This window comes from Sodiomyces alkalinus (genome assembly GCF_003711515.1).
Source record: "Sodiomyces alkalinus F11 unplaced genomic scaffold SODALscaffold_3, whole genome shotgun sequence".
NCBI classification, from domain to species: domain Eukaryota; kingdom Fungi; phylum Ascomycota; class Sordariomycetes; order Glomerellales; family Plectosphaerellaceae; genus Sodiomyces; species Sodiomyces alkalinus.
The window spans coordinates 1416131-1439783 of NW_021167081.1; the positions used below are offsets into that span (position 1 = coordinate 1416131).

Sequence of the window (23653 nt, forward strand, 5' to 3'; positions counted from 1 at the left end):
GTGCTTCCCAAACCAAGTCATGAGCCAAAAAAAAAAAAAAAAAAAAAAATGAAGAGGAATCGCGACGCCATGCTCTCCGTACCATAACACAAACGGAGTCAAACCCACACCCTTCTTCCGAGACGACAGTGACCCACCACCCTTCACACCCAGAATTTAGACCAAGCGTTCAACACCGACCGCACAATGAGACCAAACGCCGCGATCACCACGAAAATCTGCGTAAACTCGAACCAGTGCTTCGTGCGCACCTCCGTCTCGATGTAGTCCGCCGCCGCCGCCTTGTCGTTCTCCAGCGGCGGGAACCGGCCCGTCGACATGTACGTCTCCATCAGCGCATCCTTCTCGTACCACCGCTCGCGGAGCCAGGCGTCGAACTCGGCCTGGTCCTCCAGCGGGATCTCGTCCATCCGGAACCTCCGCCAGTGGAAGTTGACCGACTTGGGGGGCCTCCCCTGGAAATACGTGCTGGACAGGGTGAAGTACTGTTCGCCATATTTACCGCGCCTGCAGGTATTCGTCCGGTTAGCGACATGATAAGTGCCAATGCAGCTAGCCAACTTTGCAGAGTCATATTGGGGGAGACAAGGTGGGGGGGATGGAACTCACGGGATGCCTTCATAGGCCACGGTGCAGTCGTAGATATAATCCATGGTGCCCTTCAATTCCCGAAGGCAAAAGTAGATGCCTGTGCTCCGCGGAAGCATGACGTGCTCCGGGTCGCGGAGTCCCGACTTGGCTGCCCAGGCAGCCGACTTGCGACGGCCGTTACCTGACAGGTTGGTGCCCTCGGGGAAGAGTAGTAACCACACGGGGTCGAGATACTTCTTCCCGTGCGCGCCGGTACGGGGGATCTTCAGCTTGTTCAGCCGATACGCCAGTCGTGGCTGGTCCGTGGCCATCTTGCGCGACATGAAAATGAAGCCGTAGAACATCATCCCCCAGCCCACGACGGGGATGTACTTGAGCGATTCCTTGAGAATGATGTAGATGTGCCCGTGCATCGAAGGTGAGTTTGCATAGCCTGCCCACCAGAGGTATACCCAGTCGGTGTAGATCTGTTTTGTTTTTCCCGCCGAAGACAGTCAGTTAGCTGCTGCTCGCCATGCCATGTGAAGACAGGAATAGCAAGTACCTGGTGGTTGGCAATCATGACCATGCGCTCGGGGAAATTAAATTGCACGAGGCCGTCCGGCGTCTTCGTTATCTGGCCGGCCACTGAGGCATCCCCGCTGATACGGACCGTGGTCGGCCCCCACCACTGGGTCATGGTGATGATGGTCAGCGCAAAGGACTGCTTCGTCAGGGCAATATAGGCGTAGAACATCTCGCGGTTGATCCAGTAGAGAGGAGCACCGAGGACTTGTGTTGCAAAAATACTGTGGGCAAGTAGAGGGCATTGTCAGACAGCTCAAACAATTCTCTTAAAGACCAAGAGCCCGGAGCTGCGGGGTCGGGGGAGGACGTACATGACAACACATGTGTTCAAGTAGACCGACAAAGCCAGGCCGCGGAGTATCTGCATCCAGCGGCCATGCCTAACTCGACCGGCTGGATGGGCTTCGATGGGCTTCTTGGTGATCCCGGCGTCCGAGCTCGGCATAGGCATGCCGGCGTCGGGAGGGGCAGGTTCAAGCTTGTCGGTCGTCATGATGGCGGTTCAAATGCCGACCAAGAGATAAAAGTATGGTTCTAGCGATGGCGAAAGCTAGCAAAACAGGTAGGTATACGGATACGGGTGTGGTCGGCCGAAAAGAAGAGGCGGTGTCGTGGAGAACGAACGATGGTCGGAGCGGGCGAGGGGTCTAGGAGATGTAGCTCTTGGGGAGAAAAGGTCGAAGCAGCTGACCATGTGGAAACGAGAGCTCGAGGAGAAGGAGTTCGAAGAAGACGAGATAACCCCAGTTGATGTCTCGCTGAGGTTGGACCTGCTGGATGAAGGTTTTCGCGTGGGGGTTTTCGAGCTTTTGTAGTTTGGCTGGTGCCTGCTGCTGCTGCTGCTGCTGCTGCCAAGGTAGGACGAGGGCACACGTCTCCTTGAGGCCCGTCTCTTCCGTTGCTTATCCGTGGTCCTACCGAGAGCGAAACCAAATCGACTCTACCGTCGCCATGGACCAGGCTACAATATCTTGCTGAGGTTGACACTGGGGTCGAGGTAGTCCGACCGAGGTTTCCGGATGGCGCAAGATTCGAATTGTGGGAGAGGTGGACGCCTGGAGGGCGACCTTGGTTCGGTTCGGGGCCGAGGACGGAGGGTGCCACGAGTGCCAGCTGGTCTGGAGGTACAAAGGTGATGACCTCAGCTGTGTGACCGTCAGGTCTCATCGGTCGGGTCAGGCACGTAACCTGAAGTACCGGTACCTTCCTACCTTATTCGTACTCTGTGTCCGTACGTTGTACAACGTGTGGGTACCACCTGAAGATAAGTGGGGCTACCCCTTTCACTTACCTTAGGTAGGTACGAAGACGCATCGTGTGACCTCGTTGACAAGACCTGGACCAGAGCTCCGAGTCGAGCAAATGGTATCTGTATCGGATTAATACTCAGTAGGAAACCTACAGAGGACGTTTGATACATTCATGCTTTACGGTCCAGCTGGGAACCGACGGCTCCCATATTCGCAGGTCAGCGCTCCTTCTCTTGTCCATAGGTCGCGATGGGTCAACTCCCAGCATGTGTCAGAACAGGTGCCAGAAACAAACCCTTTCAACAATACGTCGCTGTTATAATTTCCAGTGTAGTAACCTCACGATGGCCATACACAACATTCAACGGGGGTGATGGTCTTCATGGCTGGCGGTTGGGATCACACGACTGTTCATCGCCACAAACCACCTGACCTAGTAAGCCAAGACGAAGCGAACCTCGCATCTATCACCACTCAACTCGATGACTTTACCATGTTTCTGGCTAGGACTCATCCATAGTCGACAAGGGGAATAAACCCCACTGTAACCCGTTTTCTCTCGTGAATAATTATCCTTCGTTCGTAGGGCATGATTTTGGGGTTTAGTCAATGAAGATGTGCGGGTGGACCTTGACAAGGATAATGAGGGTGGAAAACGGGTTCTGTCTCTCCTGGTTGGAAGCAAATGCAATGATACCCATACAATCCCATTTTATCATTTATTGCCTACCTATTTTAACTGGCGCATTTTATTTTTGGTGGACTAGTATTAGCAAAGTCGGACGCTGTCAAACTCGCTCGCCCAGCCAAGCCAAGACCGCTAAGCCTAAGCTTCAGCTTGAGAGCCAGCCCTATGGATCCCGGCATAAATCAATAACAGCATGTCATCGCCAGCCGATGTCAGCGATCGGGAGCGTGTATTCGAGGATGGTCTGAACCCGGCTTCAAGAGGAACTCCCGTCGCGGGTCGACGATTCGACAAGCCGGAGTAGTACAGCGATACACAAAACCAATTAAGGTATCCAGCTGATAAGGAATATGTAAAAAAACGGGAAAGGCGTCGAAGTTCAGGTACCTCGTGCCTCGCAGCTGGACTGACTTTCAGGTACCAAAACCACATAAACCCTCCCTCCCCAGACTCAGTCGATAGGTATACATCATCGTTTAACAAGGGGCTGTACGTAGAAAGTGGCGTCGCCTTTAGCTTCAATACCCGATAGAGTACTCCGTACCTAACCAGTAACTGGATTCAACCCAATTTAGGTACTCTTAGCAGCTTCTGATCCCGAGGCGGAAAGTCGCGCTTGCCTATTGAGAGAATCCGGCGCGCCCGACTTGCTGGCTGGAATGGACGCTCCGCGTCTTCCGACAAGAGCTTTTTTGCTTTCTTTGGTCATTAAATCACCTCACCTCTACTTATAACATCCTGTGGCAACTTGCACTCCCTCCCCTTCTCATCATCAGATCCTCTCCGTGGACGATATTCCAGCCCCTTTGAAAGAACATGTGCGAGCCATTTCTGTGCTTCAGTCGATAATACCATCGTCATCGCTATTGTCTACGTGGCGAGGAGACCCTCCATCACCTGCCTACTCACATCTCCCCAATCCTCACATTTCTTCCCACTGCTCTCCCCTCTCCAGCTATTCGTCGACTTCAAAAGGAGTGAGAATGCTTAGTTTATCTCTTCTCATCCAATTATCTCTACTGGCTCCGCTTGTCCCCCTTGCGGCTGCTATCACAAGAACCGCGGATGCGCCGACACCAGCACCGACAGCCGATGCGACGGCAGCTGATCTTACCCCCCATGTTCGTAACCCACCTCTTGACCCGACAGCGCCCTGGGTATCAGTCAACAAGAAGGGGACGCCCACTACTGTGACACCCGTCCCGACAACGGTCTCTGGAACCCCTACCATCCTGTCTGGAGCTCCCAACGTGCTTACCGGCACCGTCTTCGCCTACGCCGACTTCCGAGAAGGTAAAGTCGTGACGAGCACCGGCGACCCTCCCCTTGCTACGGCTCGTAACAAAAACGGCCGAGGCGCATACCCGCCATGCAGCAATCATGATGGTCAATTCGCGCCCTTTTGCCTCCCTGCGGCTGGCAGCGAGATCCACCCCGGAAAGACTTACTATGGTACGGCCAGTTGTGGCCCAGGTTCTCCCCTACAGAAGCCGCCCCTGGGGAACGGTGTTGCTAACAAAAGCTGCGCCTTAGTGACATGGGACTGGACCCTTCCGATCCTGAAGTCGAACGTGACGGAGAAGTTCAAGATCAAGATTCTGGGCCATTCACTCAACACGACCACGGAGGAAGTCATACATGAGGTCCTCAACCCGGAACTCAAGTATCTCAGCCCCGTCAAACACGGATTTTTCCCGTGGCAAGTGTCTGGCAAAATCATCCCAAAGGGCCAGGACAACATCACGGTTCGCCTCACGATGCAGCGTTTCCTCGACGACGAGGTTTTCGAAGATGACGACATAGGGGCCGATATCACAGGGCCAACGATTCTAGTGCGTCGCGAGAAAAAGTTGCCGCCCAAGACCTCGTCCGGGAAGTTTCCCGATGGAAAGGAGCTGTACATCGCCCTGCCGAGCGTCTTCGGCTTCATCATCCTCTCCGTCTTTGGCGGTTTGGTCTGGAATCGGAGGCTGCGGCGTATCGGGCTCGGAAACGTCATGAGCACCTCCCGCCACGGTCAGGGCGACCGGACGTCCCGGGCCAAGAAACTGCTGAGACGAATGACGAAGGGGAAGCCGAAGAGGGAAGCCGCCATCAGGGAGGAGGCCGTTCGGTTGATGGCGATGGATAGGAATTCGATGGCTTTGGAGGACTCGGACTCGGACTCGGACTCGGACGACGAGTGGGTTGACCCGCAATATTCCCGGGCAACGTCGACAAAGGTTGAGAGTCGGTGGCTAGAAAGGAAGCAATCTTGAAACGTTCGCCATATAGATTTATGTTGCATGAGAATTGAGAGGTGTATTACATTGCGTGTTTGCTTGTGTCATGGATGTTGCAACAATCCCACTCGAAGCAGTCTTTGTTTTGCGTGACGTTGTCTCGCGACATTCAAGAACAGTCCTCTCATGGGATAAAGAAGCCTTCCAAGATGGACAAGTCCTTCGTTGCTTTATAATAGGCTGGCTACTCCAAGGGCCATGTCGATCACCAGTGTCCTTTGCACAGAATAACGTGCTACTGCCGTACCGAACGTCGGCGCTACTCCGTGGTCTACCAGGCGCTGTGCCAATAACCGTCATCGGCGGAACTTCACAACAGCATCGCCCCTCGTCGGCATAAACAGACTTGCTTGCGGGATTGCTTTCGCCTGAGGACTGCCCTAGTGCCGATAACCTCGATCGACACGAGGAATGAGCGGTATCAACTCGTGTTTCGACCGTCATCCGAAATGGAGGGATAGAAAAGGGCGAGTATACCCAAGATGAACCGTTCAGGGAAAAATATAGAACTGCTTCTGAGATTACTGCGGTTGCGTCGGGAAGCAACATCCGTTCTTTAAGGATCAAGTTGTGTATGGAATCCTTCCCGCTAACACGCGTTGGCAACAGAGCACAAGAGGAGGAATCCCGGAGATTACCGGCGTCGGAACACGAGGTTGTCGATCTCTGAATATGTGCGGCGCGAATCCTTAGTATCAATAAAACAACCCTGGGAGAATGAGACAAGGCTTGTCATAATAATTAGCACACATTCGACGAATGAAGGATCGGCGGATCCAGGGGCTTTGTTGATCTGGATCGGGTCGGGTCGGGTCGAAAGCTGGTTGGGTTGCATGGATGAATGAGAATGTATCAGGTTTAGTTGAGGTGCAGCTAGCATAAAGCAAAAGAGGCAGGCATGTCTCGGTAAGAGATGAACGGAACGAATTACGTGACGAAGAAGAGACGATACACAAAAGTTCGATTGGACCAGTTGCACTTGCGGTCGGTAATCGGAGCATAGTCGGTCATTCGAGACTGTCAAGCACGAGAGGCTTCTCGAGAGTAAAAGTAGCCTCCCCTTAAGGCAGGCCGTGAGGATAACTACCTGTAAGCACTCGCGGCTGTTGAAAGCCATCACACCGAATGCCCGCAGGAGTTAACGGATCTGAATGATTTCAAATGGGGAGGTCAACTCGAGTCGTCTCCGACTCTCCGCACCCCTTCGAGATAGTCCAGGCTCAAGATCGAGTGGTTGCAGTTGAATGCACGAGAAGCATTCCGAAGTAATTTCGCGCAGGCAGTTGCGTGGATGTTTCGGGATTGTGGTGTTCAGGAAAGCCGGGGGGCGTTTCGGGAAAATGATGGCATGGCGCAGGAATTGCGTCGGGGAGTGCTAATGCTAATAATAGATAAATAGTGGGGTGATTTGCAGGCGGGGGTGCACTGTCAGAGGTCAGAGCCTCATAGGGCTAGCTTTGTTTCCTTGGTTGTCCTCCGTACTTCGTACGAATCCATTTGTGAGCAATGCCTCGGGACCTTGTGCCGGACCAATGGAAATCAAACTGATGGTACGCCAGATGCCAAATTGGGCGGATATTGTTAACTGTCCAAGCACGGTCCCAGGGCTGAGCATGATACTTGGATCGCTCCGCGCATCGACGGATACAAGCCCTCTTCTAACCAGTAATCCACATAGCGTGGTCGGGCTGGTGAATCGGCCTTGCTGCCCTCCGAGTCTAAACGGGCAAAAGTGTCATACTGGCCCATAATCACAGCAAGTCACCCAATGTAATACGACTCACGTAAAATCAACCCGAAGGCTTCCTGACGCTGACAAAAGGGGTCGAAGAACTGCGGTATGACCATGGGCTAGGGAACCCGGTAGAAGGCTTGGCCATCCCCTGTCTGGGACGTTTCGATTTCTCGGAGTCTCCTATAAGAATCCCCGGAGAACCTTCCGAGCCGAGAGAGTAATGCCTCGCCGCATCTCCTCCCCGTGCCACGTTCGTATCGATTTTTGCAACGACCCTTGCAAGTGGCGATTCAAACGATCCGACACGCGATGGAAGGGTCAACAGTCTTCGGCGCCGAGGGTCATCCTCTTGTGCAGACCGTGCTCGGCCGAACACGGATGAACGCCGGGTCCCTGACCACTGTCTTCGCGCTGGTCTTGGCTGGTTTTGTCTCGATTAAGATTCTGGTGGCAATCTGGTCGGAATGGAGAAGCCCGTTGAACCGAGTGCCGGGTCCCTGGATAAGCAAATTCACCGGTGCATTCTGGGTTGCGTCGGTCATCCGAGGAACCGCTTTCAGGAAGGCTTTCGAATATAGCCAGACCTTTGGTCCCATCACCAGAGTCGGTATGTCCGCTTCTTCCCCCCACCCCCTTCAACCCGCCCACTCATCCTCGGAAGTTTGTCGCCCGTGGAGCAAAGTCTTCGACTGACTCTCCCATGCGCTCCTCGCAGCACCCGATCATGTCATTGTGTCCGATCGTCGTTCTGTTCACCAGGTTCTCGTAGAGATCGATCTCCGCAAGAGCCAGCTCTACGAGAAGTTCCGTCCGTCCCAGGAGGGAGATTCCCTCTTCACCTTCCTCGACAAGAAGTTGTACCGACAGCGTAGACGGCTCCTGTCGCACGGCTTCAGCGTCAGTTATCTCCGAGGCCTGGAACACTTGCTGAAGAAGTGCGTGAAGTCGCTGGAAGATGTTCTGGACGAGCAATGCCGCCAGAACGGCGGACGCACTACCATGGACGCCTGGAACCTCATGGGCTGCGTCACGGCTGACATCATCGGCGAGACGGCCTTTGGCGGATCCTTCGAGTTGGTCAAGAATGGACAGCATCCCATTCGTCAAAGGTTCTCCGAAAGCCTCAAGCGGGGGACTATGGTAAGTCTGAAATGACCCATAACGTGCAATGGCGCCTGTCTAGTCTCGAGATCGACACGAAGTGCGAGTGCTGACTTGGACCAAAGTATCAACTCATGCCCTTTCTGAAGCACCTCCCCTTCATGCCCCCGTTCCAGGACCCCGAGCTGCGACGGCTCCTGGACGAAGTCATCGAGCGGCGAAGGACGACGGAGGACAAGGTGCCCAAGCAGGACCTGCTCCAAATCTTGCTTGACGCTCATGACCAAGATCCTAAGGGCTTCCCCCTTATCGACGTCGTCTCGGAGATGCTAGTCTTCCTCATCGCCGGCAGCGATACCCCGTCGGGCACGTTAAGTTTTGCCATCATGTTCCTCATGAACCATCCTGAGGTGTACCGCCGAGTGGTGGACGAGGTTCGAGAGGCCTTCCCAGAACCCGACTCCGAGGTAACCGACGAACGAATGGCCGACCTGCCCTACCTGAACGCAATACTCAAGGAGACGTTGAGAGTCATGAATCCTACGGCGTCCGGTAAGAAACCACGCTCTCATGGCTGACCGGCCACCTTATCGTACCATACTGACCCGAATGCAGGACTGGCGCGACAGACAGACGAAGACTTGATCCTTGCTGGCCACCTTATTCCCGCCGGGGTGAGTAATAGTTCATCAATCAATCTGCCCCAGTTGGTTCTCGGTCCCGAAGACTGATCATCCGTGCCATCTAGACGCGTGTGACTGCCAATACCCTAGCTCTGCATTGGGACGAGAACGAGTGGCCCGACCCCATGAAGTTCGTCCCCGAGCGATGGCTGGGAGAGTACAAGGGGATGCAGCATAACGAGAAGGGTGCCTGGTACCCGTTCGCTGCGGGATCGAGAAATTGTATCGGGAAGCAGTGAGTTTTCTCTCCCACGAATTCGAACGAAGCGATGGAGCCCAATGTTAACGGAGAATCAAAAGGTTTGCTTGGACAGAAATGCGGCTGATTCTGGCGTCGCTGCTGCGAAGATATGACTTCCGCCTCATCCCGAATCAGTCAGAAGAGGTCGTTCACTTTATGGTGATGCATCTGAAATCTGGAAAGTATATGGTTGGCATCGAGCCAAGACAGATGAAATAGGTGGAAGATAATCCGTTAAGAAGGCATAGCGTCGGTGTTTTGCGTTCAAGCGTACATCAATTTGGGTGGTTATGAACTTATGATGGCTTTGGGAGGAAAAAGGGTTGGGATCTCGTTGAGTCGTTGTGATACCACAGCATCGTGGGGCGTTGAACTACGATACGTACCTACCTTAGGTACCTTAGGTACCTTAGGTAAGGTACCTTGGCTTTGATCGATTTACTTCGTTACTCCGTACCATCGTGACGGAACTCATTTATTACAGTGCACTTATCCTGACAGGGTTGGTTACATGGGCAATTCCGGTAATTCTACGGTAGATTCTTATTTCCACAGCGTTGTGACGTAGTAGTCCGCAATGTCGTTCACAAGACGAAGTACCTATTAACACAGGATATCATCCCAATTCGGACTAACGCTGTACTAATATGCGTCGTAGCGGCTGATGCTGAACGCCGAAATTTCGAAATTTCGACGCCTCCGAATTCGGCCGAATCTCACCGACCTTCCAACCCTCTTTTCTTTATCAATGCAAAGAAGAGACAAGAAAACAAAAGATGTCTGCTGTCAGGGATAGTTTCCAAGACCTGGAAAAGCAAAGATTGAAGCTGGAAGAGAACATAGCCAAGCTCAGAGAAGGACTACAGCACTGGCGCCAATGGGACGCAGAATACGAGACACTCAAGGAAGAGATCGAGTCGCTCCCCAAACCAGTCAGCCAGAAAGATATCGCGAGAATACGAACCGAGTTCGACGGTCAAGTCATCAACAAGAAGGAGATCGATGAAATATTCGGCCGCATCGGCACAAGGCCTGCCGAGCAGATCGTTAATCTTGTGTCACGACGCATTGACTATGTGACAAAAAACATCGAGACCCTCGAAAAACAGATTCAAACCGCCGAGAACAAGCATGCCGCCGTCTCCATCGTGGCGCACCCTGATTCGAGAGATGAAGACGGCCTCCCCATAACCGAGATCATAGAGGAGCTTGACGATGACGGCAACGTGGTCTCTTCGCGCCTACAAACGCCCGGCGGCTCTGAATCCCAAGTTCGGGAATTGCTGGACAAAGCCGGTATCAAGGGCCTTCCAGATGGAGAAGAAGAACCGTCCGAATCAGAGTCTCCGTCAGCAGCTACCAAGCCATTGGATTCGTCGTCATCGACCACCCAACAGACTTCCTCTCCTCAACCTTCTGCACCCCAATCTCCGCCAGCTCCACCATCTCAACCTTCGTCCGACGCATCGTCAAGCAGTGTATCGGACAAGAAGCCGAAGCCGAAGCCGAAGAAAAAGAGTGTGGCTTTTGCGGAAGGCCCCTCACCAGGCGGAGGCCGAGGCGACGAGCCCGCATCCTCAAGGAAAGGAGTTTTGGTTCCGGAGGATGTCAAGCCGGCTGATGAACCGCCGATTTCCAGAGCAGCCCAACGCGTGGAGAAAATCGTACGATCGGCTAAAGAGCAAGAGGTACTAGCAGAACAGGCACCGATCATTCCAGAAGACGAGTCGGAAGAAGATGCTTTCCTGCGCCGGGAGATGCTGAAATACGGCATGGAAGAGGTCGGCGCCGTGGTGGCAGAACTGACTCTCGAGGAAGGTTCCGGTGACGACGACGACGACGACGACGACGACGGGGGCTTCTACGAGTCGGGTTATTCCGATGAGGAATATCAAGATGACGAAGAAGAGGAAGACAAATACGGCCGCTACACCGGCAGAGTGATTGACGACGAGTACCGCCAGCGGATGGTCGAGTTGGAAGAACGGCTAGGCGTCAAGTCGCAGCTCAGGGATACTCAGCCGGCTAAGGACGATGGCTCAGATGATAGTTCGGATGACAAGACTGAGGGCCTTGGCCGCATCGTCATCAGGCGTGACGACCAACCAGAAGCAGCAGAACCACAAACCAAACCCCCATTGGTGTCGTCCCTGAGCAGCAGCAAACCGACTTCAGCACAGCGGAAAGCACTAGACGGCAAGAAGAATGTACGCTTTGCCGACACCCTGGACATCGCTCCCGACGACGTCGTCCCTGCGAAGCAAGATACCGCGAAACAACCTTCCCGGCCCGAAGTCGACCCCCTGAGCGATGTAGTCGAGCGGACCGGTCCCGCCAAGCAGCCCGAGAGGAAAGCGGATACCCCGCGGAAGACGTCCCGTTTCAAAAAGAGTCTGGCGGATGCCGGGCCCTCCGACCCTCCCGCCATCCCGAAAGGACCCCTGGACGTGCCGGTGCGGTTCCGCGACATGGATCGCCCCCTGGCGCCGTCGGGACCGGAAGGGTGCACCGTGGCCGAGTCCATCGTGGAGAAGGACCTCGTTCCTCCTCCGCAGGATGCAGCTGTCGACTCGGACGAGGAGTTCATCGACCAGGATCTCGCCGAACTGTACCACCGTAAGCGGCGTGATTTCATTCAGAAGCACGGTGGGTTCGTCAAGGAAGAAGAGTCTCCTATTCAACCTCTGGACGAGGGGGAGGGCGGGCAAAAAATGAGCAGGTTCCGAGCTGCGCGTCTTTCTCGGCAGTAATCTGCCTTCTCATCGCTTTTATCCGGCCATGCAGGTATCTCTATATACCCCCTAGACCTCCCGGTGATAGGATAAATTGGACGAAGGTCGTCTTGCCTGTCAACCCAGGCAAAATTGTGATGGCGCAAGGCTTGTGAATTCGCCTCGGGATTGACACGAGCATCTTATGCGTCGCTCCCAGACTGTTTGACTTTCTATCGTCCATTCGTACCAGGCATCGAAGGGATGCTTGGTGTGTCATTAACATCAACCACGACTACAGCTGATATCGGAGTGCTAGTACATTTCTTTTATTCTTCTCGTCTGACGATTCTTGTCCTCGACAAGGGTTTTTGTCATTGACGAGGAGAAAAAGTACACAAAATGGGTTGCGGTATTCGTCTGCTTCTCCATTTTCTCATGCTGCTCCAAGATTAAAACCTGCGGGAAGGGGTTCTCTGGCGCAATACCCGCCGACACTCGACACTCGTCGGCAAGGCGCCGCCATGGTAGAGCGTTTGTAAAGCCCCTGACATTTTTGAGCTACCCAAACCTTTTTTAAGCTCTGATTATTTATGACGTAGAATGTTTTCAATCCTCCACCTGCCTTTTTTTCCTCCTCGAATAATAGCATGCATGCGTCTCCAGGCGTTGCTCGTGATATTTCCCATCGCTTTTTCATCCATGGTTGATAGTGGCCTGGCTAAAATCCATCCCGGTCTGTTCTGCGAGTTGCTTTAGGCGCTTCATGTTCTCCGCCTCCTTCTCCTTCTGCTTCTCCTCCGGGCTCTTCATGTTGTCGTACATCATCTTCTCGGCCATGGCCCGCACTTCGTTGTCCTTGATGGAACTGAGAGAGGTCTCGCCTGGCTCGATCATGGTCACGTCTATCTTGGGGGCGCTGGTGACGACGTGTGGCCACCACTCCATCTCGTTGGCCTTCTTCAGCTGGATGTCCACGATCTTGACGTCACCTTCGGCGGCCATGGACCATGTGGAGTCGTCGACGACGATGGGGTGCGGGAAATCGCCCTAGAGTGAGGGGAAGTGTTAGGCGTGCGCATGAGCGATCTTGAGGATCTAGGGAACGTGGGAGGACATTTACCCACCTGGATAATGGGTTCCTGTCCCTTGACGCCGGCTTTGATGCTTGTCCGGGTGAATTTGATGTCCAAATCCCTGGCCTTCAGGTTGGCGGGCACGGAGAACTCGACACTGATCGATTCTATCTCATTCTGCTTAATGGTGTATGGAAGGGCGGCCTGCTCCTCTTCCTGCTTTCGGCGGGCAGCTTTCTCTTCTTCGGTTTTGGGTTCTCTAAACTCTGCGAGGAGATGACCATTTAGCTTCTATAGCTGGGGAGATGGACATCCAGCCCGTCGGGGAGCAATGGACGCCGTACTTACTCATGTTTCTTGTTTTTGAATAGTACACGTTATATGGGAGTGAGGATGGAGGTATGAAGGAATGTAGAGAAGAAAAGTCCAGGACTAACAAGCACCGAGGGCTGGAATTCGTATGTCGCTGCCACGGGAGGCCGGTTTCTGATTCCTCTCAATGCTGCGTCACATGTAGCGTACTACTTCGTAGGTAGCCCGTGTACGTACCCCTTCCCCAACCCCTACCCCACTCCGACACTTGGCAAAATGTTAAGGCTTAATAATACACTGAAATGACCCCACCAATCCACACGTGTGCACCGCGACCTTACTGGTGGCTCTTAGTAATAATTAACACTTAACAACCTACCTTACCTTAGGTATCCCAAATATCTACCTTAGGTTACGTTTATGCCCCCGACCGAACACGGCTATGCCCAATACCGCTACTCACTGTACAAGAACCAAAAGCTGACTGACATCCCGTCCCGCAAAAGGCATTTGTGCTTCTACAATACCGTCGGGATCGCTGTGGAGACCGGCGGACCCGAGCCGCCGCCGCCGCCGCAGGTCCCGTACACCGGATCGCAGTTCTCGGGAGAGCAGTATGCGTTGCCAGATCCGCATTCTCCAGCCCAACTGCAGCAGTCGCCAAACGCCGAACCCGCACACGTTGCGCCGATAAAGCTGTTGACGCCGCAGATGCCATCTGCCGAGAAGGGCGGTTCATCCGGAACCGGGTCGCATGTGCCCGTACTGCGCGTCGCAAACCAAATGGCCGCAGCAGCTGGGTGCGGAGCCGCACCACCCCCCAGGTGGAACAGCATTCGCCGTAGGCTGTGCCGGTGCAGGTCGTTCCTCCAAAGTCAGCACCGCAGCGGCCATCGGTGGAGGGATTCGACGAGGCTGATGGAGCTGTGGAGCTCGAGGATAATGTCGGACTGTACGACGACGGCGACGACGCTCCGTAGGAGACAGCACAATTTCCCTGGTGAATGTGGACGTGGAAATATACTCCATGGTGGTTGCCAAAATGACGGTGTTGCCAGGGCCCCACGGCTCGGGCGTATAAAGTGGCACTGACGCCGTGTATGTCCAGGTTTCCACCCAAGGCCGGCTCGGAAGACTGGGCGTGGCGCTGACCATCTGGCGCTTGCGCACTGGCGGAGAATCTATCTCCAAGGCTCGTTTCTTCGCCGGTATCCATATCACTCCGAAATCATACCCTACAATGTGACAGGAGAGCTTCCCCCCCCCCCCCGGCGGCAGATATGATTGCTCGCTCGACACAACCCGACCTCATAATGAATGGCAAATTGAAGTAGGCGATCGCGTAATACGTCGAGTTGCGGTCGAACCAGGTCCAGCCAGTCAGCGCTCCGCAGCCACTCTGTTAGTCTGTTCCGATTTCAGGCGACTGCCGCCGTCTGTGCTCCATCCGTCGATGTTGTACACTTGGAATGTGTACATGAACCCCCCCGAGACCCTGTCCGCCACTTGTGTCAGCTTTTTCACCAGTGTTTCTTTGCGGAAGAAGAAGAAGAAGAAGTGGGAAGGCTTTACCAGTAAGCACAGTCGGCCGTCGCAGTCGGCTGTACCACCACGGTTGTACTCGTGACGACGAGGTCGAGGTAACGACGACCGTCTCCGAGAAACCAAATTGTGTAAGGGTAAATTTTGACCCGTCGTAGCCAGCTGGATCGGTTGGGTAGAATTGCAAGGGGATTGTCGTCCCACTAATCACGGTCTGGTCTTCTGTCATATCAGCAGACAAGGCCGCCTCGACGTCCCGGTCCAACGTGCATTCCGGACTACCGGGCGTCGTGGTGGTTCTGGTATCTTGCCCATTGCAAGTAGTGCTCGTCACGCAGGTAGTCTGTCTCTCAAGTTAGCTCTCTGGCGGTCTGTCTCTATCTATCTACCCCACGAAGAGGAACGGGGAAAAGAAGAAAAAAAAGGAAAAGAAAAGAAAAGAAAAAGAAAAAAAGAAGAAAAGAAAGAAAAGAAGAAAAGAAAAAGAAGGAAAAGAAGGAAAAGAAGGAAAAGAAAGTTCCCGTAGAGTTGATGAATAAGGGTTCCTTGCTGCAAAAAGAAAGGGGGAGAAAATATACAACAATCATAAACAAAAAAAAAGGGGGGGGAAAGGGGGGAAAGGGGGAGGGACAGAACTGGCCAACTTACATTCCCAGTCAATATTAATGCCATCTAGATTATACTGTAGCACAAACGAGACAATGTTGGCGACAAAAGTATCCTGGTTTTCTGGCCTGACGGCGTCCCGGAAAATAAAATACGTCTCCGGTTCGGCAGAGAAAATCCAGCCACCCAGAAACAGAATCTTCTTGAAGCCAGACATTCGCAGGAACAATTCCCACTGGATCTGTATGGGGCTGACATCAACAGCATAGCTCGTGGTGACATGGCCGAACGCCAGATGAATATGCATAGTTCCGGGTCTGTGAGGGCCGCAGACGGCGTTGGCGATAGGAGCTGGCATAGGGGGTGCACCGGTACTCAGGCAAATGTTCTGGTACGCTTGCACATTGGAAAACCCCTCCCAACCCCATGTTTCGGTGTTGAAGCTCTCAATCTAGGCATTGGTTAGGCTATGGGCCGCTCCCAAGGAGGAGCAGCCATCGCCGGGCACGACGTAGCGTGAGAAGCAAGTTCCGTCTGGGTTGGGTTGGGGCCGGCATTCGGGTAGTATTTCCAAATTAGATATCTCGGCACAAATTAGGCGTCCTCGGCGCGTCCCGAAACCCGGGCCATACCCCGGGCCGGACCCCACTAATAACTCACAAGGGCCGGCGGGGCGTGGCACGTCTTCTCCGGGTGGCTTCCCATTGGACGGTGAACATGCAAGCAGGGGCCTGAGCATGCGTCTCGCTGGACCCTGCAGATATCTAAAGACTGAACCACCAGACACCTACTAATGTACGTTGTACAACGTATGTACGTTGGACAGAGTAATTATTCCGTAGCACCTACGGATACATCGTACAACGATCTAATCATGCGGCTTTTGCGGGTTATTCCGAAAAGGAGCAGCAGCTACCAAGTAAACGCCTGCATGCTGAATTATGCATGCTATGCCGCGGAACAGACACCCGACAACTGGCAGTGGTTCGGAGTTCCTTTGATCCTTGTCATCATCTTACCACTACCATTCCTTTCACTTGAATACATCGCAGAATGAAGTTCTGGGCTTCTCCAAGTCTGATATTAATATATTTATAATAGGCCGAGGCTGAGCTGATCCATGCCAATGGAGGGAAGGCGGTGCAGTCCATCAATACCAGGGGCAGGCAGCTTGGATCAGGCACCTACATATCCCCGGCGTTCCAGTATTGGACGCTATGGTCTAGTCACTGTGCCCTATTATTCTACCCTCGATTTGAGCTCAAACTTGAACTCTTTGCAAGAAGGCCAAACCTTCCATCTTGCGAAAAGCTGCCCATTTTCTATTACGATCTGCCGGAGCAATTCACCCCGATCCTCGACAGCAGCAGGCCACCCATCATGGCGCTTATGCACATACGGCTCCATGACCATCAGCGCTTGTCGAATCCACTGCTCGGCCTTGCTCTCCTCATCAATCCTACCCGCCTCCACTATCCGCCGCTTCACATCGTCTATATATTTTCCCCTCTCCGTCCCTGTCTCGAACGCAGCACGCAGCACCGCCAAAAGCATATGGGATCGCATTGCGTAGTCCAGATGGCTCATGCTCACATCGATGCCCTCCGTCTCTTTCGCCGCAACAGCTGCTAGGAACGCAATCTCCTCTTCACTCCCTAGCTCCGCGTCCCACCCTCTATGCCACGCCATAGCACCCGTCCCGCCATCCGGCAGCCCACACCAGTAGATCTCGCTCTTACGCGTCCCATCTAAATCCCGCTCGAGAAACGGCACGGCGCCCATCGACTCCTCCCATCGTTTTCGCGAATAGTGCTTTTCCCACGCCCACATATCGTACCAGCCCTGCGCGGTGACATAGCCGAACTGGTTAGGAAACCATGTCTCCCTACGAATTTCAGCCTCGGGATCATCTATATTCATGTACTGGAGCCAGAAGAGGGCCTGCGTCTCTGAGTACGGTTGAACTTGATCGGGGTAATCCTCCCGCTGGCGTGAGATAGTCTCCTGGAGGGTGGAGAGGGCGATCTGCTTGATGGTTTCGGCGGGGAGGGTCGCCTGTCTACGGTGCGTCCGCATAACGTTGTATGCCCAGCGAGGAAGTTTGGTGAAGTGGCCGATTCCTTTTTCTCGTGGCGCGGTGAGCGGGTCGCTTGAGTCCGGTAGGTCTCGTAAGTCGGGGAGGCGATAGAAGCGAGCCGACAGTGCACTCATAAGGAACGTCGGCGAGTAGTACCGCTTCCATGCGTCCTGGTTCAGCAGCTCACGGTGCCGGGCGTAGAATATGTCGAAGTCGTCTGGTTTGGGAAAGCTGTCCTCGAGGTGCAGTTGGTCAATGGAGCGGTAGGTGCCGGCTGCTATCTGGGCTAGGTAGAATATATCCAGGGTGCTTTTTTGATCGTCAGCCTTTCCTTTTCGCCAAAGCAGGCAGTACTCGATTCGGAAAGTCGCCATTACCGATTGAATTTCAAATCTCCCTGGCCAAAAGACCAACCGCGCTCGTGGAGTTGTTCGACAACACTGAACACTCCATTGTCACGCACCATGCGTCGTTCCACATCCCAGGTTCCCCACAAGCCTTCATCCATATAGATAAATGCTATTCGCAATACTCGATCGTGGCTGTCAACCGGTATCTCCCCGCTTTTGGCCTTTGCGAGAAATTCTTTGGCACTCATGTGGCTCATGATTCTGATGGCTACCTTTTGTGTCACTCCATATTTATGAGATGAAGAGGTGGGGGTTGTAATAAAGTGATGCGGTGGGAATACGGAATAGATGTTGTTGATTCTTTCTACCGTAGGTTTCCCTTGATCAATTAAGGTAGGCACGAAGCTCAAGATACATCATACAACGCCCCACTCCTGGGCTGGTCAGGTACCCAAGGTACCTGTACCTCAGAGATAAGGTAGTGGGGCCGATTAAGCTTCTGTGGAGACCGATTAGAGATACACGTACAATGTACAACGTTACATAATCAATTGTTGAAGTGGGTACCACAGTAATTTGGGACGACTGCATCAGCACCCTCGCAATATAATTCTCTCCTTACACCCAAGCACCACACTGGGCACTCTTGCTTTTGTTCATATACACAGCGATTGTCATCCACACGTCTACCACTCCGGCAATGGCGTCCCAAAGGCCAGGGGCGCCCCCCTCGCCCAACACCGACATCTGTCCGGTCTGCAAAACGATGCGCTACCTCAATCGCGACCTAGAATTCCTCATCAACCCGGAATGCTACCACCCGATGTGCGCTAACTGCGTGGCTCGCATCTTCGCCGACGGCCCCGCCCAGTGCCCGTACGCAGGGTGCCAGAAGACGCTGCGCAAGAAGGCCTTCAAGGCGGCCTACTTCGGCAACCTGGCGGTGGAGCGCGAGGTGGACATCCGGCGCCGCGTCCACGCCGTCTTCAACAAGGAAGAACCCGACTTCGAGTCCCTCGCCGACTACAACGCCTACCTGGAGCAGGTCGAGGAGCTCACCTTCAACCTCGTCTCCGGCAACCCGGACCAGCGGTCCAAGGCCGAGGCCGAGATGCGCGACTGGGAGGCGAAGCACAAGAGCGAGATCGAGGAGCGGCGGCGCCAGGCGCGGGAATCCGAGGCCCAGCGCCTCGCCAGGGAGCGCGAGGCGAAGGACGCCGCGCGCCGCCGCCGGCTCGACGCCGCGCGCGAGGACGCCGAGGAGAAGGCCCGCGACGCCCGCGAGAGGGAGGAGATACTCGACACCCTCGCCACCGGGGACGCCAGCCACGCGCGCGCCACCATGCAGAAGGTCGCCCTGAAGAAGCGCGGCCAGCACAGGCTGGACGCCGCGCGGTCCAGCCTCTTGGACGCCGCCTCGTCGAACCTCTCCATCCGCGGCTTGAAGAAGGACAAGAAGCGCGAGGCGGTCGACGAGGGACCTTACGACCCTTTTGGCGGCTTGGACTTGGCGCTGCAGCGGTATACCCTTGGCCCGCTCGACGGGTACCGGAACGACTGGGTCGATGCCGCGCGGTCGCGCAGCGATATCGTCGTGGGTGGGTACAGCGCCGAAGAATATCTCTCTCGGGCCATGTTCGAGGCCTTTTCCGGTATGGGTGTCTTCATCGAGGATGAGAAGGGCGATGGGGAGTTGGCGACCAGGGAGGCGGCACAGGCTGCTGCTGCTACTAGCGACACCGCACAAAAGATGGATGTGGACGTCTTCGCATGATAAGAGGCGTAACCTCTTCAAGGAGCGCAATGTGCCTGTGCGCTGTTGTGTATTGCTGTATTATACCAGAGACGAACATGGGGATAGCATAGCGACGGCGTTTTACGGTTTCGATGCATTCAATGACATACGGCCGACTTTTGAGACTTACCTACGACGATAAACATTGCCTGGGTTTTGGTCACGGTGAAACGTGTCGGGAGATGGAGCTTGAGAAGTCCCAACGATTCTGGTTCCCAAGATCCATCGATACATATGTTGGCAATATACTTGGCTTCGTCCAGTTTGATGTCTAGACAATACGTCCTAGCTCGTGGATGCCGCCACTCTACTGCATAACGTCTCCACGCTGCACTGATACTCAAAAACAACTGCCCGATAAACGCCTCGCTGGGAAAGGGTGATGAAGAAACGGCAATGGAAAAAAGAAATCGAAGGCAAAAGAAAGAAAAAAAGCGTCTGCCAAACGAAAGACTAGGTCTGGGTTCGGAAAGAAAACTGGCCTTGTTCGAAACTTGCGGGCCTTCTCTTCGATTCTCTTGTGGTGTTTCTCCCTATTCACTGATCGTACTCCATATTACTGCTGCTGGTTCTGCCACGGCGCTTGCTGCTGCGGACGCGGGAACACAGTAACAGTCTGCAGATTATCGAGCCCACCCCCTATTGGTTGCTGGTTGTTCTGCCACCCCATGCCGGTCTGATGGTTGACGAAAGCCCCCTGTCGGAACGGGTTCGTGCTTCCGGTCGGTTGCGCCGCGAGCGGGCCGCCGCTGGTCGCCGGTCTCTGTTGCTGCGTCTGAGCCTGGGAGCCCCCCCCGAAGCTTTTCGCGAACGGGTTCGTGCCGGTGACCATGGACTGGAGGGGTGCTCCTGGCGGCGAGGTGGTGTGTTGCGGAGACTGGAAAGGCGGGGATGACGTGGAGCCGAAAGGTTGCTGCTGGCTCGGCTGCGGTGATCTCGCGAACGGGTTCGTGGATTGTCTCTGAAGTCCGCCCGGTCCGGGGGGGTTGGTCGGTGATCCGATGGGTGGGCTGTTCGTGTTCGGCGGCATACCGGCGGTTTGCTGGCTGATCATCATAGATGCCCTGAATGGATTGGTAGTGGCTGGTGCTTGCAGGTTGGCCATGCCCGTGGGAGAACTCATCTGGAAGTTCGCCACGTTATCTTGGGGGATGGGTCCCAAGACGCCAGGCTGGAAGGCCGGCTGCGAAGTGAAGCCGCCGAACCCAGCTCCTATGAAGTTGGGTTGCAATTGTTGCGGCTGCTGTGGCTGTGGCTGTGGCTGTGGCTGTTGCTGCGCTTGACCCCAAGGGTTGAAGCTTTGCATGTTGGCCACCTGCTGAGGCTGATAAGGGTTGTTGGAGAATGCTGGGGTGGCCTGCTGCATTCCCATGACTTGTTGCTGCTGTAAGGCTCCGTTGGGGACGAAACCGGTGGGGTTGGCCATCTGCTGGGGGATCTGATTGAAGGGCTGATGCTGATGCTGATGCTGATGCTGAGGCTGAGGCTGGGACTGAGGTAGAGGCTGTGGTTGTTGCTGTTGGGCAAGATTCGACGCCATGGGGGTTTGGTTCTGCTCGATGGATTCGAAAAAGTCGATCAGATCAGGAGCAGGGCCTCTAGCAGGTTCGGGTTTCAATGCTCCGGGTTGCGACTTGGAAGGTCCGTTGGGCTCTGGGAACTTGCTGCTCGCGGCCGGCTTAGGATCGGATGGTGTCGCTGCCGACTTGGAGCCCCCCGTGGCGGCTCCGCTCTTCTTTGCCTGGAGCTCGGCGATGTATTGTCGACGATTGATCTCAAAGTCCGGATCCTTCACGTACTCCTCCAATTGCTGCTTAAGGTTGGTGGGAGCATGCTTTAGCTTCGGGACCTCGACTCTCGTCAGATGTTCAAAATGGCGAGCCACTCTCAAGTAGCTAACGACAAAGTCGGTCTGTTTGGCAAACTGGCGGTAAATATCCAAGGCTCTCTCGGCGTCTGGTTTCGAAAGTTCAAAGAAGTGACCTGCGAGGATTAGCGGAGGCGCTTCAAGGGAGACAAAACACTCTAACGGGGAGGGCACCGGTGCTCACCAAGAATATTGATCATGGCCTGGTTCATGGCCTGGAAGAGAGCTAAGAGATCAAGAACGAGTAGACGGAAAGCGGTTTGGACGATTTCCATAGCGTGGTCGTCTTCCATGATCTGCGAAGGAACAGCAGGAGGAAAACGAAAAGGTCAGCTCGACTGGCAAAAAAGAAAAAGAAAGAAAGAAAGAAAGACAGAAAGATAGAATCCGGGGAGCATGGGTGTCCACCTACATCGCACTTTAAGAGGGCCGAGATCTGGCGCTGAATAACCTCAGTCTCCCGAAGCAGGCCCTTTTCCACGGTCAACTTCTCGAGGCGTGACGCCTTCACCCGTACCCAGTCGTACTTGGTATCGCGATATGCTCGTGCTCTTTCTTGTAGGTATCTGGCGTAGACTCGGATATTGCGACCTTGCGTCTGGGCTGCGCTGGACGGTCAGCCAAACCTGTTTTGTTACAGCAATGCGTGGGTGCGGAGAGGCAGCTACGGACCATCTGATATAGTGGTGATGGTAAGGAGGCTCGTGTGGTGCGAGAGGTATGCCAGGGTGGCGTCCGGCGAACCCTCACGGATCATGAGGTGGATGGTGATCAAGCTCTTGAAGACAACGGTCCATGTCGAATCTCGGAGGCGGTTCGAAAGTGCTCTGAAGATCTCGCCAACGCCAGCCTCGCCGGAATGTGTTGCCACGAGGATGTGTTCGATATATTTGGTCTTGGGGGGCGCCGCCTGGAAGTCACCCATCCTCATCATCATCAGCCTTCTGTAGAAACGGGGAGGATATTGGGGGGTAATCGTCTGTCGTGTGTTCTCGGTGCCACGTACCTTGATCTTGGTGGCGCCCTTGACAGACTTTTCGAACGAGCTCGACATTGTTGACGGCGGTCTTGCTGACGACTGCGAGGTTTATGGAGGAGAAAGAGGTCGAGAACGAACACGTGGATCTAGGGTCGGTGGGAGCAGTCGGATCGGTAGCCAAGATGTCTTTCTCCGCCTGGCCACCTGGATTTCGCGAGAAGTTGGAGCTGGGAGGGCGTCAGGGAACGATTGGGAACCTTTTTTTTCTTTTGCCTTGTCAGCTTGGGCGACGAGCCATGACCCAGCTTCGTGGTGAGTAGTCGTTTTGGTACAGAAAGCCGCGGTAAGTATACAGAGAGATGCCGTGTTGCGCAAGGGGGTACTGTTTGCTGTGCAATGACGATGATGAGTCTTCGCAACACGGACAAATGTGTTTGGACAATGCTGCGTACGATAATGATTAATGTTGTTCAGGTTGTCGGCTCAATTGACATCCGCGAATCCCGGGGAGGTTGGGCTCTGAAAGGAACTTCGGCCAAGGCAACTTGGCAGGCTGTCGTGGGGTTTCTACGGAGGTACACGTAGAGCCCACCAGGTACGTAATACTACAAGCTATGTGGTACCTGTTATTCCTTATTCCTTACCTTATACGTGTAGGGACCCAGCACATAATTAGGTACAAGGTACCCCGTGAATGACAGTACTTTCGTACGTCAACATTTGAGGTCACTTTTGTGCTGCAGCGATCGACAAGACACAAACACAGCCAATTTAGTGTAGATGTGTAAGGTACTCAGTAAGGATAAAATTCATTGATCGTACAAAACTACTCAAAGACAAGACTAACAGATGAGTGCTATTGCAATCAAGCCAAAATAAGAAGAAAAAGCCCTTCACGTTTCTTCGTCGAGACCACGTCATGCCCCAAACCAAAACACCATCCTTCTGCTAAAAATAACAACAATGACAAAAGTAGGTGATTAAGAAACTCCCTCCACAACCAGTGGTGGTGCTTCTCAATCTCCCATCTTCCAATTCAAATCAAAATCAGATTTGCCTTTCATCGCGTCCGATGCTTAACAAGGTCATGTGGCCGAACGCCGAGATCATGGCCACCAAAGTCCATCACAACTCTGCCCTGAAGCCCCCCGAAAGGGGAGAGCTCGGAAGATCCGGACATTGGCAGCTGCATCATATAAT

At 54.1% G+C, this 23653-nt stretch overlaps 11 protein-coding genes across 11 annotated transcripts; 4 read left to right on the plus strand and 7 right to left on the minus strand.

The window, feature by feature from the left end:
- Positions 1 to 26: 26 nt before the first annotated feature.
- On the minus strand, positions 27 to 2036 carry SODALDRAFT_377812 (acyltransferase-domain-containing protein). The gene is made up of 4 exons (XM_028614935.1): positions 1470 to 2036; positions 1136 to 1379; positions 610 to 1058; positions 27 to 507 (listed from the first exon to the last, which is right to left on the minus strand). The coding sequence occupies exons 1-4, from the start codon at positions 1649 to 1651 to the stop codon at positions 144 to 146; spliced, it is 1239 nt and encodes a 412-aa protein (XP_028467713.1). The 5' UTR covers positions 1652 to 2036; the 3' UTR covers positions 27 to 143.
- On the minus strand, positions 1806 to 3109 carry SODALDRAFT_358324 (hypothetical protein; the record flags this gene model as incomplete). Its single annotated transcript, XM_028614092.1, has 7 exons — positions 1806 to 2036; positions 2103 to 2320; positions 2481 to 2527; positions 2590 to 2640; positions 2752 to 2794; positions 2866 to 2872; positions 3038 to 3109. 7 exons carry the CDS (start codon positions 3107 to 3109, stop codon positions 1806 to 1808), a joined length of 669 nt encoding a protein of 222 aa, XP_028467714.1.
- A 535-nt stretch (positions 3110 to 3644) lies between these two features.
- On the plus strand, positions 3645 to 5395 carry SODALDRAFT_350008 (hypothetical protein). Its single transcript, XM_028613453.1, has 2 exons — positions 3645 to 4548; positions 4630 to 5395. Exons 1-2 carry the CDS (start codon positions 4080 to 4082, stop codon positions 5352 to 5354), a joined length of 1194 nt encoding a protein of 397 aa, XP_028467715.1. The 5' UTR covers positions 3645 to 4079; the 3' UTR covers positions 5355 to 5395.
- Positions 5396 to 7382: 1987 nt separating this feature from the next.
- Positions 7383 to 9185, plus strand: SODALDRAFT_332053 (cytochrome P450). Its single transcript, XM_028611603.1, has 5 exons — positions 7383 to 7720; positions 7829 to 8253; positions 8340 to 8766; positions 8830 to 8888; positions 8963 to 9185. Exons 1-5 carry the CDS (start codon positions 7492 to 7494, stop codon positions 9134 to 9136), a joined length of 1314 nt encoding a protein of 437 aa, XP_028467716.1. The 5' UTR covers positions 7383 to 7491; the 3' UTR covers positions 9137 to 9185.
- Positions 9186 to 9914: 729 nt separating this feature from the next.
- On the plus strand, positions 9915 to 11888 carry SODALDRAFT_275316 (hypothetical protein; the record flags this gene model as incomplete). Its single annotated transcript, XM_028607976.1, has 2 exons — positions 9915 to 10594; positions 10658 to 11888. 2 exons carry the CDS (start codon positions 9915 to 9917, stop codon positions 11886 to 11888), a joined length of 1911 nt encoding a protein of 636 aa, XP_028467717.1.
- A 172-nt stretch (positions 11889 to 12060) lies between these two features.
- On the minus strand, positions 12061 to 13419 carry SODALDRAFT_332056 (nuclear movement protein nudC). The gene is made up of 3 exons (XM_028611604.1): positions 13274 to 13419; positions 12977 to 13191; positions 12061 to 12899 (listed from the first exon to the last, which is right to left on the minus strand). Exons 1-3 carry the CDS (start codon positions 13275 to 13277, stop codon positions 12546 to 12548), a joined length of 573 nt encoding a protein of 190 aa, XP_028467718.1. The 5' UTR covers positions 13278 to 13419; the 3' UTR covers positions 12061 to 12545.
- A 233-nt stretch (positions 13420 to 13652) lies between these two features.
- Positions 13653 to 14503, minus strand: SODALDRAFT_332057 (hypothetical protein). Its single transcript, XM_028611605.1, has one exon. It carries the CDS (start codon positions 14071 to 14073, stop codon positions 13756 to 13758), a length of 318 nt encoding a protein of 105 aa, XP_028467719.1. The 5' UTR covers positions 14074 to 14503; the 3' UTR covers positions 13653 to 13755.
- A 1249-nt stretch (positions 14504 to 15752) lies between these two features.
- On the minus strand, positions 15753 to 16266 carry SODALDRAFT_141198 (hypothetical protein). The gene has a single exon (XM_028606790.1). The coding sequence runs from the start codon at positions 16122 to 16124 to the stop codon at positions 15837 to 15839; it is 288 nt and encodes a 95-aa protein (XP_028467720.1). The 5' UTR covers positions 16125 to 16266; the 3' UTR covers positions 15753 to 15836.
- Positions 16267 to 16486: 220 nt separating this feature from the next.
- Positions 16487 to 18136, minus strand: SODALDRAFT_293526 (hypothetical protein). The gene is made up of 2 exons (XM_028608717.1): positions 17840 to 18136; positions 16487 to 17771 (listed from the first exon to the last, which is right to left on the minus strand). The coding sequence occupies exons 1-2, from the start codon at positions 18067 to 18069 to the stop codon at positions 16625 to 16627; spliced, it is 1377 nt and encodes a 458-aa protein (XP_028467721.1). The 5' UTR covers positions 18070 to 18136; the 3' UTR covers positions 16487 to 16624.
- Positions 18137 to 18512: 376 nt separating this feature from the next.
- Positions 18513 to 19586, plus strand: SODALDRAFT_273436 (CDK-activating kinase assembly factor; the record flags this gene model as incomplete). The annotated part of the gene is made up of 1 exon (XM_028607898.1): positions 18513 to 19586. One exon carries the CDS (start codon positions 18513 to 18515, stop codon positions 19584 to 19586), a length of 1074 nt encoding a protein of 357 aa, XP_028467722.1.
- A 577-nt stretch (positions 19587 to 20163) lies between these two features.
- SODALDRAFT_273464 (ANTH-domain-containing protein) lies at positions 20164 to 22528 on the minus strand (the record flags this gene model as incomplete). The annotated part of the gene is made up of 5 exons (XM_028607901.1): positions 20164 to 21590; positions 21659 to 21770; positions 21887 to 22077; positions 22147 to 22384; positions 22481 to 22528. The coding sequence occupies 5 exons, from the start codon at positions 22526 to 22528 to the stop codon at positions 20164 to 20166; spliced, it is 2016 nt and encodes a 671-aa protein (XP_028467723.1).
- Positions 22529 to 23653: the final 1125 nt, after the last annotated feature.

Coding starts and splice junctions, on each gene's coding strand:
- SODALDRAFT_377812 (XM_028614935.1), bottom strand. CDS start 1,651: ATGACGACCGACAAGCTTGAACCTGCCCCTCCCGACGCCGGCATGCCT. Junction 1,380..1,469: donor TTGAACACATGTGTTGTCAT/GTACGTCCTCCC, acceptor ACTTGCCCACAG/TATTTTTGCAACACAAGTCC. Junction 1,059..1,135: donor TCATGATTGCCAACCACCAG/GTACTTGCTATT, acceptor AAAACAAAACAG/ATCTACACCGACTGGGTATA.
- SODALDRAFT_350008 (XM_028613453.1), top strand. CDS start 4,080: ATGCTTAGTTTATCTCTTCTCATCCAATTATCTCTACTGGCTCCGCTT. Junction 4,549..4,629: donor CCCCGGAAAGACTTACTATG/GTACGGCCAGTT, acceptor GCTGCGCCTTAG/TGACATGGGACTGGACCCTT.
- SODALDRAFT_332053 (XM_028611603.1), top strand. CDS start 7,492: ATGAACGCCGGGTCCCTGACCACTGTCTTCGCGCTGGTCTTGGCTGGT. Junction 7,721..7,828: donor TGGTCCCATCACCAGAGTCG/GTATGTCCGCTT, acceptor CGCTCCTCGCAG/CACCCGATCATGTCATTGTG. Junction 8,889..8,962: donor GCCACCTTATTCCCGCCGGG/GTGAGTAATAGT, acceptor CGTGCCATCTAG/ACGCGTGTGACTGCCAATAC.
- SODALDRAFT_332056 (XM_028611604.1), bottom strand. Junction 12,900..12,976: donor GACAGGAACCCATTATCCAG/GTGGGTAAATGT, acceptor CCCTCACTCTAG/GGCGATTTCCCGCACCCCAT.
- SODALDRAFT_332057 (XM_028611605.1), bottom strand. CDS start 14,073: ATGCTGTTCCACCTGGGGGGTGGTGCGGCTCCGCACCCAGCTGCTGCG.
- SODALDRAFT_141198 (XM_028606790.1), bottom strand. CDS start 16,124: ATGCTCAGGCCCCTGCTTGCATGTTCACCGTCCAATGGGAAGCCACCC.
- SODALDRAFT_293526 (XM_028608717.1), bottom strand. CDS start 18,069: ATGAGCCACATGAGTGCCAAAGAATTTCTCGCAAAGGCCAAAAGCGGG. Junction 17,772..17,839: donor GGAGATTTGAAATTCAATCG/GTAATGGCGACT, acceptor CGATCAAAAAAG/CACCCTGGATATATTCTACC.